Genomic DNA, 16,597 nt, shown 5'->3' with positions numbered 1-16,597 from the left:
GGGTCCGTTTAAGGTCGTCGAGAGGACGTCTCACGCTGTTCGGCTGAGTGGCAAAGGAGACACCTGGTACCATCTGTCGCAGTGTACGACAGGAGAACCACATCGCACTCTACAGGAGACCTCCGACCATCTGAAGCAAGTTGCCCCTGGATCGGCTGATCCAGGAGACGCTCCACACGTGAAAGGGCAGAATAATCCCTGTGTGAGAGTCAGGGTGTCAGGGCAGTCTACCCCCTGTACACCGAAGTAAGAAGAACACAGAGAAGTAGACGACAGCAAGAGAGGAGGTGAAATAGCGCTCCTCTCCATCACGTGACGTGCCAAGTCACCACCTCTGGAGAAGAAAGACAGCAGACGGCCAGGGAGGAGGGGAAAGAGCACTCCTCTCCGTCATGTGACGTGCCAAGTCACCATCATTTAAAAGTTTTGTATGTTGCTATTAGAGTTCATATGTAAGCAAAAGCAACAATCATATACTCAATTATACGAAGAGTGCCTCATAGCGGTAATGTGTATTGACGCTAGTATTGACCTCTGGGGTCAGAGGTCAAAAGGGGGAATTGAAGGAACCCCGCGTTGCAGCAGAGCCCTCCTTCATTGTAAACCTGGCCTGTATACTTGGGTCTGCAAGGAAGAACGGTCCGAGCTCGTATAATGTAATCTCTGAAATATGGAAATTTGGAGCATTATGTAATCTGACATGCATTTTTGTAATCTCTTGTTTGTGTGATTATTAAATCCACTATTGAAGAAAAAACTCTGTTTTCTGCCTCTCCTGGATCAAACGAACACGCAGGAATTCAGGGGAACACAGGTACGAATTCCAACAAGGGACGATTATTACATTCCGAAAACCATCAGAAAGGGAATTTTGGATCTGACCCCTTACTACCCACATGGAAAGAACCTATATGAGGATATATGCACATATATGAAGCCTATATGCAGCATATATGCACATATATGACAATATATATGCTGTATATATGCACATATATGCACATATATGACAATATACATGCTGCATATATGCACATAAATGCTGCATATATGCACATATATGACCATATATATGCTGCATATATGCACATATATGCACATATATGCTGCATATATGCACATAAATGCTGCATATATGCACATATATGACAATGTATGGGCTGCATATATGCACATATATGACAATATATGCTGCATATATGCACACATATGCTGCATGTATGCACATATATGACCATATATATGCACATATATGCACATATATGCTGCATATACGCTGCATATATGCACATATATGCTGCATATATGCACATATATGACAATATATGGGCTGCATATATGCACATATATGACAATATATGCTGCATATATGCACATATATGACCATATATATGCTGCATATATGACAATATATGCTGCATATATGCACATATATGACCATATATATGCTGCATATATGCACATATATGACAATATATATGCTGCATATGTGCACATATATGCTGCATATATGCACATATATGACAATATATATGACAATATATATGCTGCATATATGGAAAGTCCCACATGGACAGAACCTATATAAACATATATGTTTTAATATAGGTTTTGAATATATGTGACATATATAAAATTGGCCATTTTCCTATATTTTATGCACATATATGGACCTATATGCACAGATAGGTACATATTTTTATATATATATATATATAGCTCAGGTGGCAAGGCAACGGACTGGTGCACAGGAGACCCTGGTTCGATTCCCGCTAGGGTCACTGAGCAAATAACAGCATCCAGTGTGGGCCCACATGGAAAGAACCTATATAAAGGTTAGGATATATTTAGCATATATAAAATTGGCCATTTTCCTATATTTTATGCACATATATGTACATATATGTACATACATGTGTGCATACATGGGCACATATAGGTGTGCATATATGGGAACATATAGGTGTCCATATATGCGCATATAGGTGCGCATATATGGGCGCATATATTGGAACATATAGGTGTGCGTATATGCGCATATAGGTTTGGAATATATGTGACATATATAAAATTGGCCATTTTCCTATATGTTATGTACATATATGTACATATATGTGTGCATACATGCGCATATAGGTTTGGCATATATGTGACATATATAAAATTGGCCGTTTTCCTATATGTTATATACATATATGTACATATATGTGCGCATGTATGCACACATATATGTACATATATGTACATAACATATAGGAAAACGGCCAATTTTATATATGTCACATATATGCCAAACCTATATCAAAACCTATATTAAAACATATATGTTTATATAGGTTCTTTCCATGTGGGTATGCTTTGAGTTAACTATGAGTTAAAAAATTAAAACATAATGGATGTGCAAAGACTCCAGAAAAAATACTGATACAGCCATTTTGTGGGGGAAAAAGTCAGTAAAGCTTTACACTTTTATTTGTGAATAGTTTTATTGAGCAAATAAATAAAAGTTGCAGCTGAACAGAAGTCAAAAGACATATGCGTGTATGTGCATCTGCGCTTGTGTGCGTGTGTGTACGTGTGTGTGCGTGCATGCGTGCGTTTCTATGCGTGTGCATGTGCATGCATTTGTGCATGTGTGTGTGCTTGCGTGTGTGTGTGTGTGAGCGTGCGTGCGTTTGTGTGTGCGTTCAGGGTCAGCAGGTGGTGTTGGAGCGAGGCTTGTGGACGCTGACCCTGTTGCAGGTGTTGTGGGTGCAGCGCTGCAGGATGAGCTCCGGGCTGGGACGTGGAGGGACGACCGGCGCTTCCTTCCTCGGCTCGCCCACAGAGAGGTCTGGGACGTTGTCTGTGGGTCACACACAGTGCAGATGTTTGTGGCAGCTGTTGGTTGGGTGTGACTGAGAGTGCGTGAACTTGTGGCGTTACCCTGGTTCTTTCTCTCACTCAGCGGGGACTTGGTGAACCTCTGGGCCTTCTCCCTTGGCTCAGCCAGGCGTCCGCTCTTCTGCTGCAGGTAGCGGCGACTGTTCTTGCGGTAGGCATCCTGACTGAGTCGATAGCGAGCTTTGTTGTGGATGCTTTTGGCATTTCTAATAGTGGACCTAAAACGCATGGAGACATTCAGGCATCATAACCCTAACCCATATTGAGAGAGGAGCCACATTGATGCACTTTCACACACTTCAGCTATTTAATGCTAATTTAACACTGTTGGGATCTCACAAGACCACACAGTTTCTTCATTTCTGGGGAAAGACAATTTTCATTTGTTATGTTACAACTATCATGATGACGTGAATTCTGACTCCGGAATGTGACTGAGCATCACTCACAGCGGGGGGGGGGGGGGGGGGGGGGGGGCTTTTGCCATGGCAGACCCATGCAAATCCTCCCCCGCTTTCTGCTCAAAAGAGTTGCTGGGAGCAGCTCACCCAGCATTAGCATACAGCTAACACCAGAGGCCTGCAGCCAAGGGCCTGCCACTAAAAGCCTCCACTCCTCTGCTGACCCGACCACGAGGGTCAAACCTTCCCCTGATCCAGAGACCAGCACCCAGAGTCTGCTCTCCCATCAACCAGGAAAACCAACCGGTTCCTCCAGGACGGACCAGGGAAACGACGCCTCACAGAACTTCTTTGTGTTTTCCTCAACCAGCAGGAAAACCATCACAGACCTGAGCGACCAGATCCTCAGTCTGGACAAAAGGAACAACCAGGAGCTGCAAAGAAGGACTCCTGAAACATCAACTCCATCTTCTTCTCCTCAGCCTGCAGAACCAGCAACCACAGTTAGCAGGAGGTGCTAACTACAGGAGAAGACACCAGCTTCCCTCCAGCAGGACAACAACCGAACCTGCTTGCTCATGTAGATATATTGGGCTTTTCTATTTTCCCTGTTAAAAGCACCTAGGAATGTTAAAAAAAAAGAAGGTTTTTTTATAAAAAAAAAAAAAAAAAGAAGAAGGTGAATGAAATGTCGACCTCTTCTGTGTCACGAACTCCAAAATCCTTCAAGCTTTACTGTTAATTGTGGTAATTGTAATTAATTGAGCTATTAATTACACTATTAAAGACAAATTCCTGATATAACTGAATTGGCTATAATTTCCTATTAAGACAGGTGGTGCTCTGAGGTATCTGATACAGATCACATTAAAATTTCAATGACATAATCATTATTGATAAGTCCCTTTGTCACTGTCAGTTACCTGTTATGAGTTGCTGATTCTGAACAAAAGATGAACGCGCTCTGTCATATATTTAGTCAATGAAATGTACACACAACAGTACATATTTGAATACATATTTTTTTTTTACATTTAGGGGAAGCTGAGCTTCCTTTGCAGTCTTAAAGCAATTGCCACTGCTAGGGATCCTTATGAGGTTAGAAACCCCTACAACACTCAACATGCAGGTTGTGGGTAGATTCCACAGTTTCAGTCCTGAAACACTTCACAAGCAAACATGACAAAACATGACAAATATAGTGGCATTAGCCAAACAGCTCATATACAGTATAACTTATAGTCCCTTAAACCTCACAATCATTTTTCAAAGTTCCCATAAATGTCTCATGTGCCGGAAAATAGTGCTACAATTACAAATGTCCCTTAAATGGCTTACATGCAGGCGTCATGTAGCTCCAAACCCAGGGGACCATGCTGTGATTCCCCATCTGCCTTCAAATGTTTCACATAAAAGCTAACAAATGTCCCCCCAGTACATCACCTGCATATGACCCGTAGACTTTAATGCTTTGTATATTTTCAGTTTGGGTTAGGATTAGGGTTGGAGGTTAGGATTGAAAGCTGGCATTAGAGCAGGCATTACATATTTACAATAATCGTTTAGTGGACAAGGAAACGCTCAGACCAGTTGCATATGAGTTAAACCGTCACACTTGAAACCATGCAACCAATCAAATCTGTGTATTTTAGACACAAAACTTTGACAGAAACCGTTTCCAGTGAGAGAGAAATCCATGATAAAGGAGAGAAACAACAGATGAGAGAGAAGAAGTTGAGGAAAAACTGTCCAAAGCAAGAAATACTGACGGTGATAATCCAACATTTAATCCAGAATAGAATCAGTTCTGTTCATTCTTCTCACTGGCAGAGTCCAGTCGGACCAGTCCACTAGGATCCTAAACCTGGTCTGAAAGTCCAGTACGACCATCCATTCTTTCATCAGTTTAAAACTAGTGAGGGTGGTGGGACACTGGAGCCCATCACGGTTTACTGTGGACAAGGACAGGACACGCCAAGGACAGGTCACCAGTCTATGACAAGCAAACACACAGAGATAGACAACCACACTCATGTTGACACCCAGAGGCCATTTAGTGTCAACAATGAACCTCATATGCATGTTTTTGGACTGTGGGAGGAAACTAGAGTAAACTCAAATATAGATATCATACCAAAATGTGTATTATAAGATGGAAACAGTTCTGAAACATTCTGATCTTCCGGACATTTGCATCAAGAAATTTGGTCAAACTGGACCTCCGAACATTTTAAATGAACACCCCTGGGTTGAAAGTTAGATATTAGGTTTAGGGAAATGACCCCAACCCCCGAATCCATGGGGGCCTGAAGGTGCACTGTCCATCCTTGTCCCTCCCCCCATGCCCAGAAAACCCATGGCGAAATTTTTCATCTGTACGTTGTGGACGTTTTTCATAGCTACGCTCAGTGACTGAAACACGGCGTCTCCTGTAGCGCACTGTGGTCAAGTCTTCATACGGACAGTTTCTTAAGAGGTTCTTTCTGAAATGATTGTGCCTCTGGCGAATCTCCCTGACTTTGTTCTCCATCTAAGTTGAGCAATCCGTAGTTTCTTATTTCGGTCATTGCGGTGACAGTAGGGGAAGGAGCCTGCTGCTGGGTCTTGGGTGGATGAATTGTCTCCCTCTGAGGTTATGGGTCTCAGGTAATAACATTCTCCTGAGCCTCCCTTTCACCTGTGACCATTCTCTTATGTGGTGCTTGTACACATGTTGTAATCATGGCCTTGGCATGGTCGATGACCTCTTGTTTGATGTGGGGTCCTTTTCGCCCATTTTGTCGCTACCTCAAAAGCCGTTCTCCAATTAGGAAGTAGGTCTGCTGTCAGGTTCTGCAGTATTTTGTCCAGGCCATTCTTACAGTGGTCTTGAGCCGAGTATTGTGTCCCCAGTTTTTAGCGTTTCCCACTATAAGGTCTGCAGTGTCTAGAGTTGGGCTGGCTGGTTTGATCATGGTGGATAATATATCCCCCATACGGGTCTGTCTTCCCTGGATTGGGGCTGACATTTTGTAGATGATGTACCATTTTATTTATCAAGTGAAATTTTGACACCAGGGTTGTAAATTTAGGATCGGTTGGTTAGGCCTGTTGCCTAATTGGGGTGTGATATCTTCCTTGATTTTGTTGTCCTGCCTGAACCACCAAGGCATATGATCTTTGTCCCGGTTGGAAGATTTTGGCTGAAAGCAGGGCCGGAAGAGGCACCATAACCTCTGGGAGGTATTAGCTGGTTAAGTTTAGGGAAATGACCCCATCCCCTGAATCCACGGAGGCCAGGAGGTGCACTGTCCATCCCTCTGGCATCGTTCCTCCCCCGGTACCCAGAAAACCCACAGTGAAATTTTTCATCTGGGCATTGTGGACGTTTTTCATAGCTATGATCAGGGACTCGACCACGACGTCTCCCGTAGTTCACTGTGGTCCTGTCTTCATACGAAGACATCCTTTCTTTTGAGATGTATGAATTTATACAATATTTCTTTTTTTTTTAAGATCAGAAAATGAACTGAAATAAACCTGAAAAAAAATTGTATACCCAACATTAGGCTATAATTAAATTACAGTGTGTGTCTCAATTTTTTAACAAACAATAAAGAAATTAATTGTATGTATTTATACAATATTTGGATCCAAAATGGCGGCGCGCAGGGTGGCGGCAGCTAGCGGCTCTCCTCCTCAGGGCTGTTCTTTGTTGTTTTTCTACTTCTTTCTTACCTATGTGTGCACTATCGGCTCGGCGAACATTCAGTACACCCGCCAGACACTTTTGGATACTGACTTCCATCGCCAGATATCAGTCTCCAGCGACTTTCACTACACGCACAACATCCCAGAAGACATAGCGAGACCGCCGGGCTCTCCGTGGATTATTATCATGTCTGGGAGGCGGCGCAGGCGGAGAAGGGAGAGGAAGCAGAAGCGGGGCTGTCGGTCCGGTGTTATGCTACGGCTAAAGAAACGACCACACAAGCCACCTCTACCGAGCCTGTTTCTCTGCAATGCCAGATCCCTGGTACATAAAACAGACGACCTGGAACTACAACTCACTGGAAATCGCTATGTTCGTGACTGCTGTGTTTTGGCCATCACTGAAACCTGGCTTCACCCGGGGATCCCCGATGCTAGCATGCAGCTACCAGGCCGCACTTTGCTCCGCTGGGACAGGACTGTGGACTCCGGTAAGAGCAGAGGAGGGGGTCTCTATATTTACGTGCATGATAACTGGTGTAGCAACGGGACAATCATAGACCAACACTGTTCCCCAGACCTAGAGTACATGTGTGTAAGATGCCGGCCTTTTTTTCTACCGAGAGCGCTAACTGTAGTGATCGTCACGGCTGTTTACATCCCACCCGACGCCAACATAAACACAGCGCTCTCTCTCCTGCTGAACACCATAAACGACCAGCAGCGGGTCCACCCGGATGGGGTTCACATTATTGCAGGGGACTTTAATAAGGCCAACTTGAAGACTGTACTGCCGAAGTTTTACCAACATGCCAAGTGTTCTACTAGGGGAGAGATCTAGGGACTAGGGACTCTGGATCATGTTTACACCAATATCAAGCACGCATACAGAGCTACACCCCTCCCCCACCTCGGCCAGTCAGACCATCTTTCCCTCCTGCTCTCTCCAGCCTACACCCCCCCTCAGACGCAGAGTCAGACCCACCATAAAGACAGTTACAACTTGGCCTGAAAATGCACTTTCAGACCTACAGGACTGTTTCAGCCGTACAGACTGGGACTTATTTGAACACCAGGAACTGGAGACTTACACAGGAACGGTACTGGACTACATCAAGTTCTGCATCGGGAATGTGACTGTCGACAAAACCATCCAGGTTTTCCCAAACCAGAAACCCTAGATGACCAGCCAGGTCCGCTCACTCCTCAGGGCCCGCGACGCTGCCTTCATGTCAGGTGACAGAGCTCTGTACAGGACTGCTCGAGCTGACCTGAAGAAAGGAATCAAAAAAGCTAAAGCGGACCACGGGATGAGAATACAGTCCCACCTGTCCAGCAACAACTCCCGGGAGGTGTGGCGGGGCAAACATCACATCACCAACTTCAGAGGCTGTGATGTAACAACAGCAGACCAGAGTGCGCCGCTAGCAGAGAGCTAAATAGCTTCTTTGCTCGCTTCAAGACACCACAGGAGCACTCCTCTGTTCCAGCCCTGCCCCCACCCCTACCAGGCTCCCCCACCACTCCACTGACTGTACAGGAGCATGATGTCAGACGGGTGCTCCTGGCAGTGAACCCCCGGAAAGCTACTGGCCCAGACGGAGTTCCTGGCAAGGTGCTCAGAGCATGCGCCCACCAGCTCACCACCACCTTCACCAGGATCTTCAACCTCTCCCTGGCCCAGGCAGTCATCCCGTCCTGCCTCAAATCAGCCACAATAATCCCGGTGCCGAAGAAGTCTCCCGTCATCACCCTGAATGACTACCGGCCGGTGGCCCTCACCCCGGTAATCATGAAGTGCTTCGAGAGGCTAGTTCTACAGCACATCAAGGACTACCTCCCCCAAGATCTCGACCCCTACCAGTTCGCATACCGGGCGAACAGATCCACTGAGGATGCCATCACTGTAGCTCTCCACTTTGCTCTGCACCACCTGGAGCAACAGCAGAGCTACGTCCGGATGCTCTTTGTGGATTACAGTTCTGCCTTTAATACAATAATACCGGACATCCTCATTACAAAACTGGACACTCTTGGCCTCCCCCCCCTCACAATGGTCTGGATTAAGGACTTTCTCTCCAACCGGCCCCAGACTGTGAGACTTGGCCCCCACCTCTCCTCCACCCATACGCTGAGTACCGGCTCCCCACAGGGCTGTGTGCTGAGCCCTCTTCTGTACTGCCTCTACACCTGCAGTCCGACCCACAACAACCTCATAGTGAAGTTCGCAGACGACACTACGGTGGTCAGACTCATCTCGAAGGGGGACGAGGCAGCCTACAGAGCGGAGGTCTGGAAGCTGGCAGACTGCTCTGGGGCCTCATTTATAAACGTTGCGTACGCACAAAAGAATGCGTACGCCACTCGCTACGCAAACCGTGGGATTTATAAAAAGAGAACTTGAGGGGAAAATGTGCGGTCCTCCACGCCAACTCTGACCCAGGCGTACGCACAGAACTGGGGTAAGGAGAAACTGCGCCACTGATGGCAGAAGAAAGAAACGGGAGAAACTGTGTGAAACTGATCGTGTAAAACAAATAGTTATGTGACCTCTCATATATGGACAGTTTATTTGCAAGAAATGGATAGTAAAAAAATTTATTTCTACAATGAATAAACAAACATACTCCCTGGAGTGCACACGGGAAACATATGATTAAGACAATAGTAAGACAACAGTAGGGCAAATGATGTTTACACTGATATGAATGCAGTGTAACATCCTATATCATATAGCCCATATAGCAGTGTTGGGCGCAGACTGGAGGCTGTACGTGATGGGTGGCTTCTAGGTACGGAGAATTCATGTGGAAATCCTGAGACTCGCAATGTTGTAGTAGTGTTTAACCCGTTCACGACCTTGCAGGCGACAGTGGAGAACCCTAACCCTCAAGCGGTGGCTGCTCACCCCTTTTCCTCACCCACAAGGCGCAGAGGAGAGGACCTAGAATCTATAGTATTGTGGAGCGCACCATCGGGCTCCTGAAGGGCAGGTGGCGGTGTCCCCCTCCACCTCCGTCACCACTCCACTCAGGAGGGATTCCCCGATGACCCCCGCCAGTGTTTCCTCCAGTGGGGTGAGCTCCGGAGGGCCTGTTCCCCCGCTCGGGGCACAGACGCTCTGCCTGTGTGACGCCAGGCGCTTTTTTGCGTCTACTTTGATGTCGGACCACTTTTTTTTCACCTCAGCCACACTCCGACCTTCTGAGGCCACAGCATTGACACCATCCGCCACATGCTGCCACTCTAGAGCCTTTTTGGCATTGGTGACCCCAACACTGACCCTGACCCTAACCCAACACTGACCCTAACCCTAACCCTAACCCAACACTGACCCTAACCCTAACCCAACTCTGACCCTAACCCTAACCCAACACTGTGTCCACCAAATAATATCACCTTCCTCTTCTTCACCTCCCCGACGAAAACTTCCACCTCACACTGGGTGAAATTGCATTTCTTGGCTTTTCTTTCTGCTTTCGGCATGCTTTCAGTCATGAATCAATATTCATGAGAGGCGTTTCTCTGAATATTTATAGGCAAATATGGGCGTGGTATGACCCGCACACAGGTGCGCCACATTTAGAGTGGATTGTGATTTATAAAGGGAAATCGGCGTAGGACGTGCGTGCGCACTGTTTTATAAATCAGGACATTTTTGTGCGTAAGCACTTTCTGTGTTTCGTGCGTACGCCAATTTTGACGTCAATCCTACGCACAGTTTTATAAATGAGGCCCCTGAACACCAAGAAAACTAAGGAGATCATCGTCGACTTCAGGAAACACAGCACCGACCTAGCCCCCCTCTACATCAACGGCGAGTGCGTGGAGAGGGTCCACACCTTCCGGTTTCTTGGCGTCCTCATCTCCAACAACATCTCCTTGACAGAGAACATCACTGCAATCACTAAGAAGGCTCAGCAGCGGCTGCACTTTCTGAGAGTCCTCAAGAAGTACAACCTGGACTCCAACCTGCTGCTGACCTTCTACCACGCATCCATTGAGAGCATCCTGACATACTGCATCACAACATGGTATGGCAGCTGCACCGCTGCAGACAGAGAGAGGCTCCAGAGAGTGGTAAAGGCAGCACAGAGGATCGTCGGCTGCCCTCTCCCCTCCCTGACGGACATCTACACCTCCCGCTGCCTCAGCAGAGCTATGAACATCATCAAGGACAGCTCCCACCCTGGCTCTGACCTGTTTGACCTGCTGCCCTCGGGAAGGCGCTACAGGGTCATGAGGTCTAAGACAAACAGACTCAAGAACAGTTTTTTCCCCAAAGCCATCACCACTGTGAACTCTCATAGGCACTGTCTTGCACCTCTCTGTGTGCCTTCCTTTCATAACGTGGCATACCCACCTAATGTGAACACAGCTGGTCTATCTGTGCAATACTTTTGGGAACACATCTGCATTTAGTGTATATAACTGGACTTTCTGTGCAATACTTTATAATGTGCAATATATGTATTTCCTGTAAATATATTTATTTCCTGTAAATTACACACAACATATTGTATTGTTCTCAGTACTGGACTGTGCACCTTACCTTCTTTACACCCCCACCCTCCTTCTTGCACTATTTTCCTTACTGTTTTTTACATATTCTGCACTTTTTTTCTTCTTCTTCTTTTTTTCTTAATATGTTTCTTACATATTCTGCACACTGTTGCACTGTTACTGGAGTTGTTTTTAATCTCATTGTACCTGGTATAGTGACAATAAAAGGCATTCTATTCTATTCTAAACTGAAAAAAGTATACCTGATTTTAGGTTATAAAATAAAATCCCAGTGTATGTGTATCGACGTACTTAAAAAAAAAAACAACAACAACAAAACCTCCAAAGGAATAAGTTGAAAAAACAATAAATAAACAAATAGTACACCAGATTTTAGGTTACCCCCAAAAAAATCTATAAAGTTGCCTACATGCAACGTTTCGACCTTATATGGTCTTCTTCGGGCACAAATGGCACGTAAAATCTCCAAAAGTTAAAAAAAAAGGAAGTTGAGTGTGGCTTTCTATGGTATGGTTTCCTCTCCAGTCGAAGCTGCAGTGAGCCTGCAGCCTCAGAGCAGAGAGGGTAGGGGGAGGGGCTGTTCATGAAATTTGGTCAAACGGGACCTCTGAACATTTTAAATGAAAACCCCAGGGTTAGAGGTTAGAGTTGGAGGTTAAGGGACAGGGTTAAAGTTTAGGTTTAGAGGTTAGGGGACAAGGTTGGAGGTTAGGTTTCATGGTTAGGGCTTTAGGGGAAGGGGTTAGATTATGGTGAAACAACATGCTAACCACACGGGTTCAAACCTGCGAGGGGGGGGCTTCTGTCCTCGGAGAGTTGTCCTCCCTTCTTCCTGCCTCTCTCGCTTTCCAGCTTTCTGCAGGAACATGGAGGGGAAATGTCCAGTCTCATCTCCTTTTCTGCACAGAACACACACAAAGAAAGATTGATTAAAGAATGAGTCAATAGTTCCACCACTAGGGTTAGAGTTAGAAGTCTGTGACATCCCCTCATGTCATCTGCATGCCATATATGAAACCAGAGCCCCACAGCCCAGAGTTCTTCGTTAGTGTGTGTGTGTGTGTGTGTGTGTGTGTGTGTGTGTGTGTGTGTGTGTGTGTGTGTGTGTGTGTGTGTGTGTGTGTGTGTGTGTGTGTGCGTGCGTGCGTGCGTGCGTGCGTGCCAGAGATCCCTTGTTCTTCTACACAGTTTCTTTGGAAAGTTTAAAAGATTGTATTAGACCACAACATCATTGTCTTGAATGAAAACATAGCGCACACTGATGATGTTTATGTTGCTGAGATTTCTAACCTCATAATGATCACGAGGTACCATTGATGCTGTGTTTGGCTATCGATAATGATTAATAATTATCAAAGATAGTTATTAATCATTAGTTCTATGCATAGCATCAGGTTTAACTAATCTCAGGTAATGCCCAGTTGCCCAGTTGATATGACCACTTCCTTGATGTTCTCAAAGAAGAAGCTCATTTGTTGTCCTGCTGGAGGGAAGCTGGTGTCTTCTCCTGTAGTTAGCACCTCCTGCTAACTGCAGTGAGCTGGTTTTGCAAGCTGAGGAGAAGAAGATGAAGTTGATGATTCAGGAGCTTTTCTTTGCAGCTCCTGGTTGTTCCTTTTGTCCAGACTGTCTGTGATTTTATTCCTGCTGGTTGAGGAAAACACAAAGAGGTTCTGTGAGGCGTCGTTTCCCCGGTCTTGTCCTGGAGAAACTGGTTGGTTTTCCTGGTTGATGGGAGATTGGATTCTGGTTACTGGTGTCTGGATTAGGGGAAGGTCTGACCCTCGTGGTCGGGTCAGCAGAGGAACTGAGGAGTGGAGGCCTTTGGTTGCAGGCCTCTGGTGTTAGTTGTCTGTGAATGCTGGGTGAGCTGCCGCCAGCAACCACCCTCCATTGAAGAACACGAGCAAAAGCCTTTTCGAGTGAATCTCTCCAACTCTTTTGATGAAGGTTGGGGGATTCATCGGTGTGAAATCTTGGGAGCCTTACCCAATCAGCAACTGGCTGGTTGCATGGGGGGGGGGGGGGGGGGGGGAGTGTCAGTCACCTTTGAGCAGAAAGGTGGGAGGATTTGCAGGCTGAGGTCTGCAGTGTCTGCAGGGCCCCCTGATGTCTGTCCTGGGTGGCCAGGATTCACGTCATGATCATGTAACATGACAAATGAAAATTGTCTTTCCCTAGAAATGAACAAATATTCTGTGGTCTTGTGAGGTCCCAACAACTTATAATATATTTTCCAGTGACGCCACTGTACCACAACACCAGTGACATGCCGTGACCATCAGGGTAGGGTAGGCAGCACCTTAAACAATCAGACCTCCAATATCGATCAGTCGTTACATAATTGTAATCAGGAGTGAGAAGACTTTTGTGTTTTATGTCATTCTTCCATTGTTCCTGTTTGTGCCTATCATTATAAGAGCCTCTGTCTGACGTGTTAATCCATAACATTCAAGATGGTAAAATACCATCACATACACCTAAACAATTATACAATAGCAGTCTCCAGACTCTCCCAACAAGATAAGTCTCATGCCATCCGCAGCTGTCCATGGTGCTGAAACCACTCCTGCTGTGCTTTAGCAACACAGAGAGAGAGAGAGAGAGAGATCATTGAGACTTACTTTATTTGAAGATGAAGTCCATGCAGCTGTCCTTGACAAAGATGTCAATCACAGAGGTGTAAAAGTCAAAATGCTTGCCATATTCAGCAAAGCAGTGCAGTTTTGTATCATCGAAGTGGGCTGACAGATCATCAAACTTTTTACAGTCAACTAAAGCCAGAAAATCTAATTCTCCCAGGTTCTGGAACCATGCCTCCATTTACAAGATGATGTTATCTAGGATGGTGTAAAACAACTTACGTCTCTCCTCCACGGCCGGCTGCTTGCTGCGTGGGTTGCTGTCGATCAAGTTCATAACGTTGCACCGCGACAGAAAATGATCATGAGTCAAATGGAATGAGTCAAACGAGTCACGCTGGTTCTTCAAGGCAAACATGGTGTCCTGGGGAAATTACACTGGCTGGTGCAGCAGCTCAGTGTTATTTCCCCGGTTGGAGGAACTCTCAATTTCATTGTTTCCACAAAAAGCAAGCTCTTGTTTTGCGAGAAAACACACAACATCAATGAGACTTTTAAGGAGCTCTGTTTTATTTTAACGTTCTCCTTGTGCATCCTAACACCCAGCCGTCATTGCTCGTCCAAAGCCAGGTCAATTCTGCTATGGCCAAATGTTTTAAGAGCAATCTGGCTCTGTATGTGGACCACTTATTTTATCATGTTTGGCTATGTCACAGGGCAAATTGTTCAAATCACAGAATCCCGCATTTGTCCAGACCTTGTCGGTGGTGCTGCCAAACAGCAGACATGGAAAGCAGAAAAGCCAGTTCAATGAGGCCAATCCTTCCTTGTTTACCATTCACTGTGGAAACTATGCACAATTTTCTGACCTTTCCTTAGGTGAAGGTCTGGTAGCATGGGTGTTGGTCTCCTATCTTTTAAAATCTGGTGTTTTCTGTCAAAAGAAAGTTGGGAAAACTTCGTCTCTAAGTGAAGTGTCATCCTGCCAGTTATCCTGCCGACTTGCAAGAGAGTGTAGTAGCTCTGTATCAATTCATTAATATGCATTGTGAATGTATATATAGTGTTTAGCATATCACAGTTACGTCCAAAGGCAGCGTTGTAAGCCCAGCACTTAACTGCCAAATCATTCCTTCCTGTTCAGTCCTCCTGGTGGCTAATTCCTTGTGTTCTGGTGTTTCTTGCTCCAGTGAAGTTCTTCAGCTCCCTGCCTCCTCTGTCTGCACAAGAGTCTGCCTTCTCTCGTCCTTTTTTTTTTTTATTAAATCTTTGAACTCCCATCCTGCCTCTGTCTCTGCTTTGGGGTCTGCAAGTTAAACCGAACAAACTGCCCAATTCAGGACGCCAAGAGTGGGTCCTCACCTATAGGGACCACAAGAACAGCTTCAGGTGACTCAGACTCGGGTGCCTTATGTCAATGGAGGTTGACCTGAGACAGTCTTTCCTCTCTGGAAGACGCCACAGTGTTCCCTGCAGGAGTTTGAGCAACAGCTGGAACCATGGTCTCCCTGGCCAGCATGGGGCAAACAGAAGCAGGTGGTGACCACCCTGCTGGACCCTGTGAAGCTTTGCTGGTATGGGGGGGAGTGGAGGGAATGCATAGAGTCGGCCATCCGGCCAGGTCTGCGCTAAGGCATCCTGCCCTAGGGGGCTGGTCTCTTCCCTCAGAGAGAACCAGGGAGCACAGTGGGTCGTTACCTCTGAGACAAAGAGGTCAATTGCTGCTATGCCAAAAGTGGCCCATATCATGGTCTGGATGAAGTCTCCACTCACACAGACCGAGGCTTCTGACAGGAGAGGAGATCTGCCGCAGTGTTCGCAAGACCAGGAACATGCATTACACAGGCTCAGGAAGTTGGGGTGGTAACAGGTAGAAATTGCCTGAGCACCACACATACAGCCTGAAGTTCCAAAATATTTATGTGCTGCCACTTCTGCTGGGTACTCCACAGGCCCCTGGCAGTCCTGGACTGCCACACTGCCCCCCAACCGACAAGAGAGGCATCTGTCTCAATAACCTCCCGGCGGGAGGCTACCCTCTCCAAGGACACACCTGACATTAAGTATGCCCTCTCCCTACCCTCGGAGGGTATGGAGGCACTGGGCAGACACCCTGACCACCTTGTGCCAGTGACTGCTGGGGTCCAATTGCAGGCTGTTCACCCATACCTGAAGAGGGCGCAGTGTAAGAAGCCCTAGTTGTACAACATGGATGCCGAGACCAACTGCAGGAGGCTGCCATGCTGTAAAAACCCACATTAATGAGGAATCCAGCACCAGCCCTAAACACCTCACAACCTGGCCAGGTACAAGGTTGCTCTTGGCATAATTCACCTTGAAGCCAAGATTGTCCACTTGACTGAGGAGACTCGTAGTGTCCCTCAATTCCTGCTCCCATGTCAGGGAAATGGCTGGCTGGCTAATGCTAGTCATCCAGATAGGGGAGTATTGTTACTCCACTGGCCTGTAATTGTAACAGAGCAGCTGCCACACACCGGGTTAATATATGTGGGGACA

At 46.2% G+C, this 16,597-nt stretch overlaps 1 protein-coding gene across 1 annotated transcript in view; it reads right to left on the bottom strand.

The window, feature by feature from the left end:
- Positions 1 to 2,529: 2,529 nt before the first annotated feature.
- ncf1 (neutrophil cytosolic factor 1) overlaps positions 2,530 to 16,597 on the bottom strand; it is a 72,594-nt gene continuing 58,526 nt past the window's right edge. The window contains exons 9-11 of the mRNA XM_080509283.1: positions 12,284 to 12,397; positions 2,926 to 3,101; positions 2,530 to 2,845 (exon numbers count right to left, since the gene is read on the bottom strand). Coding sequence (XP_080365409.1) covers positions 2,694 to 2,845; positions 2,926 to 3,101; positions 12,284 to 12,397 — 442 coding nt within the window. The 3' untranslated portion in view covers positions 2,530 to 2,693. The remainder of the gene's footprint in view (positions 2,846 to 2,925; positions 3,102 to 12,283; positions 12,398 to 16,597) is intronic.

This window comes from Blennius ocellaris (genome assembly GCF_963422515.1).
Source record: "Blennius ocellaris genome assembly, chromosome: 14".
NCBI lineage: Eukaryota > Metazoa > Chordata > Actinopteri > Blenniiformes > Blenniidae > Blennius > Blennius ocellaris.
This window is presented reverse-complemented; position numbering and strand designations above follow the sequence as displayed.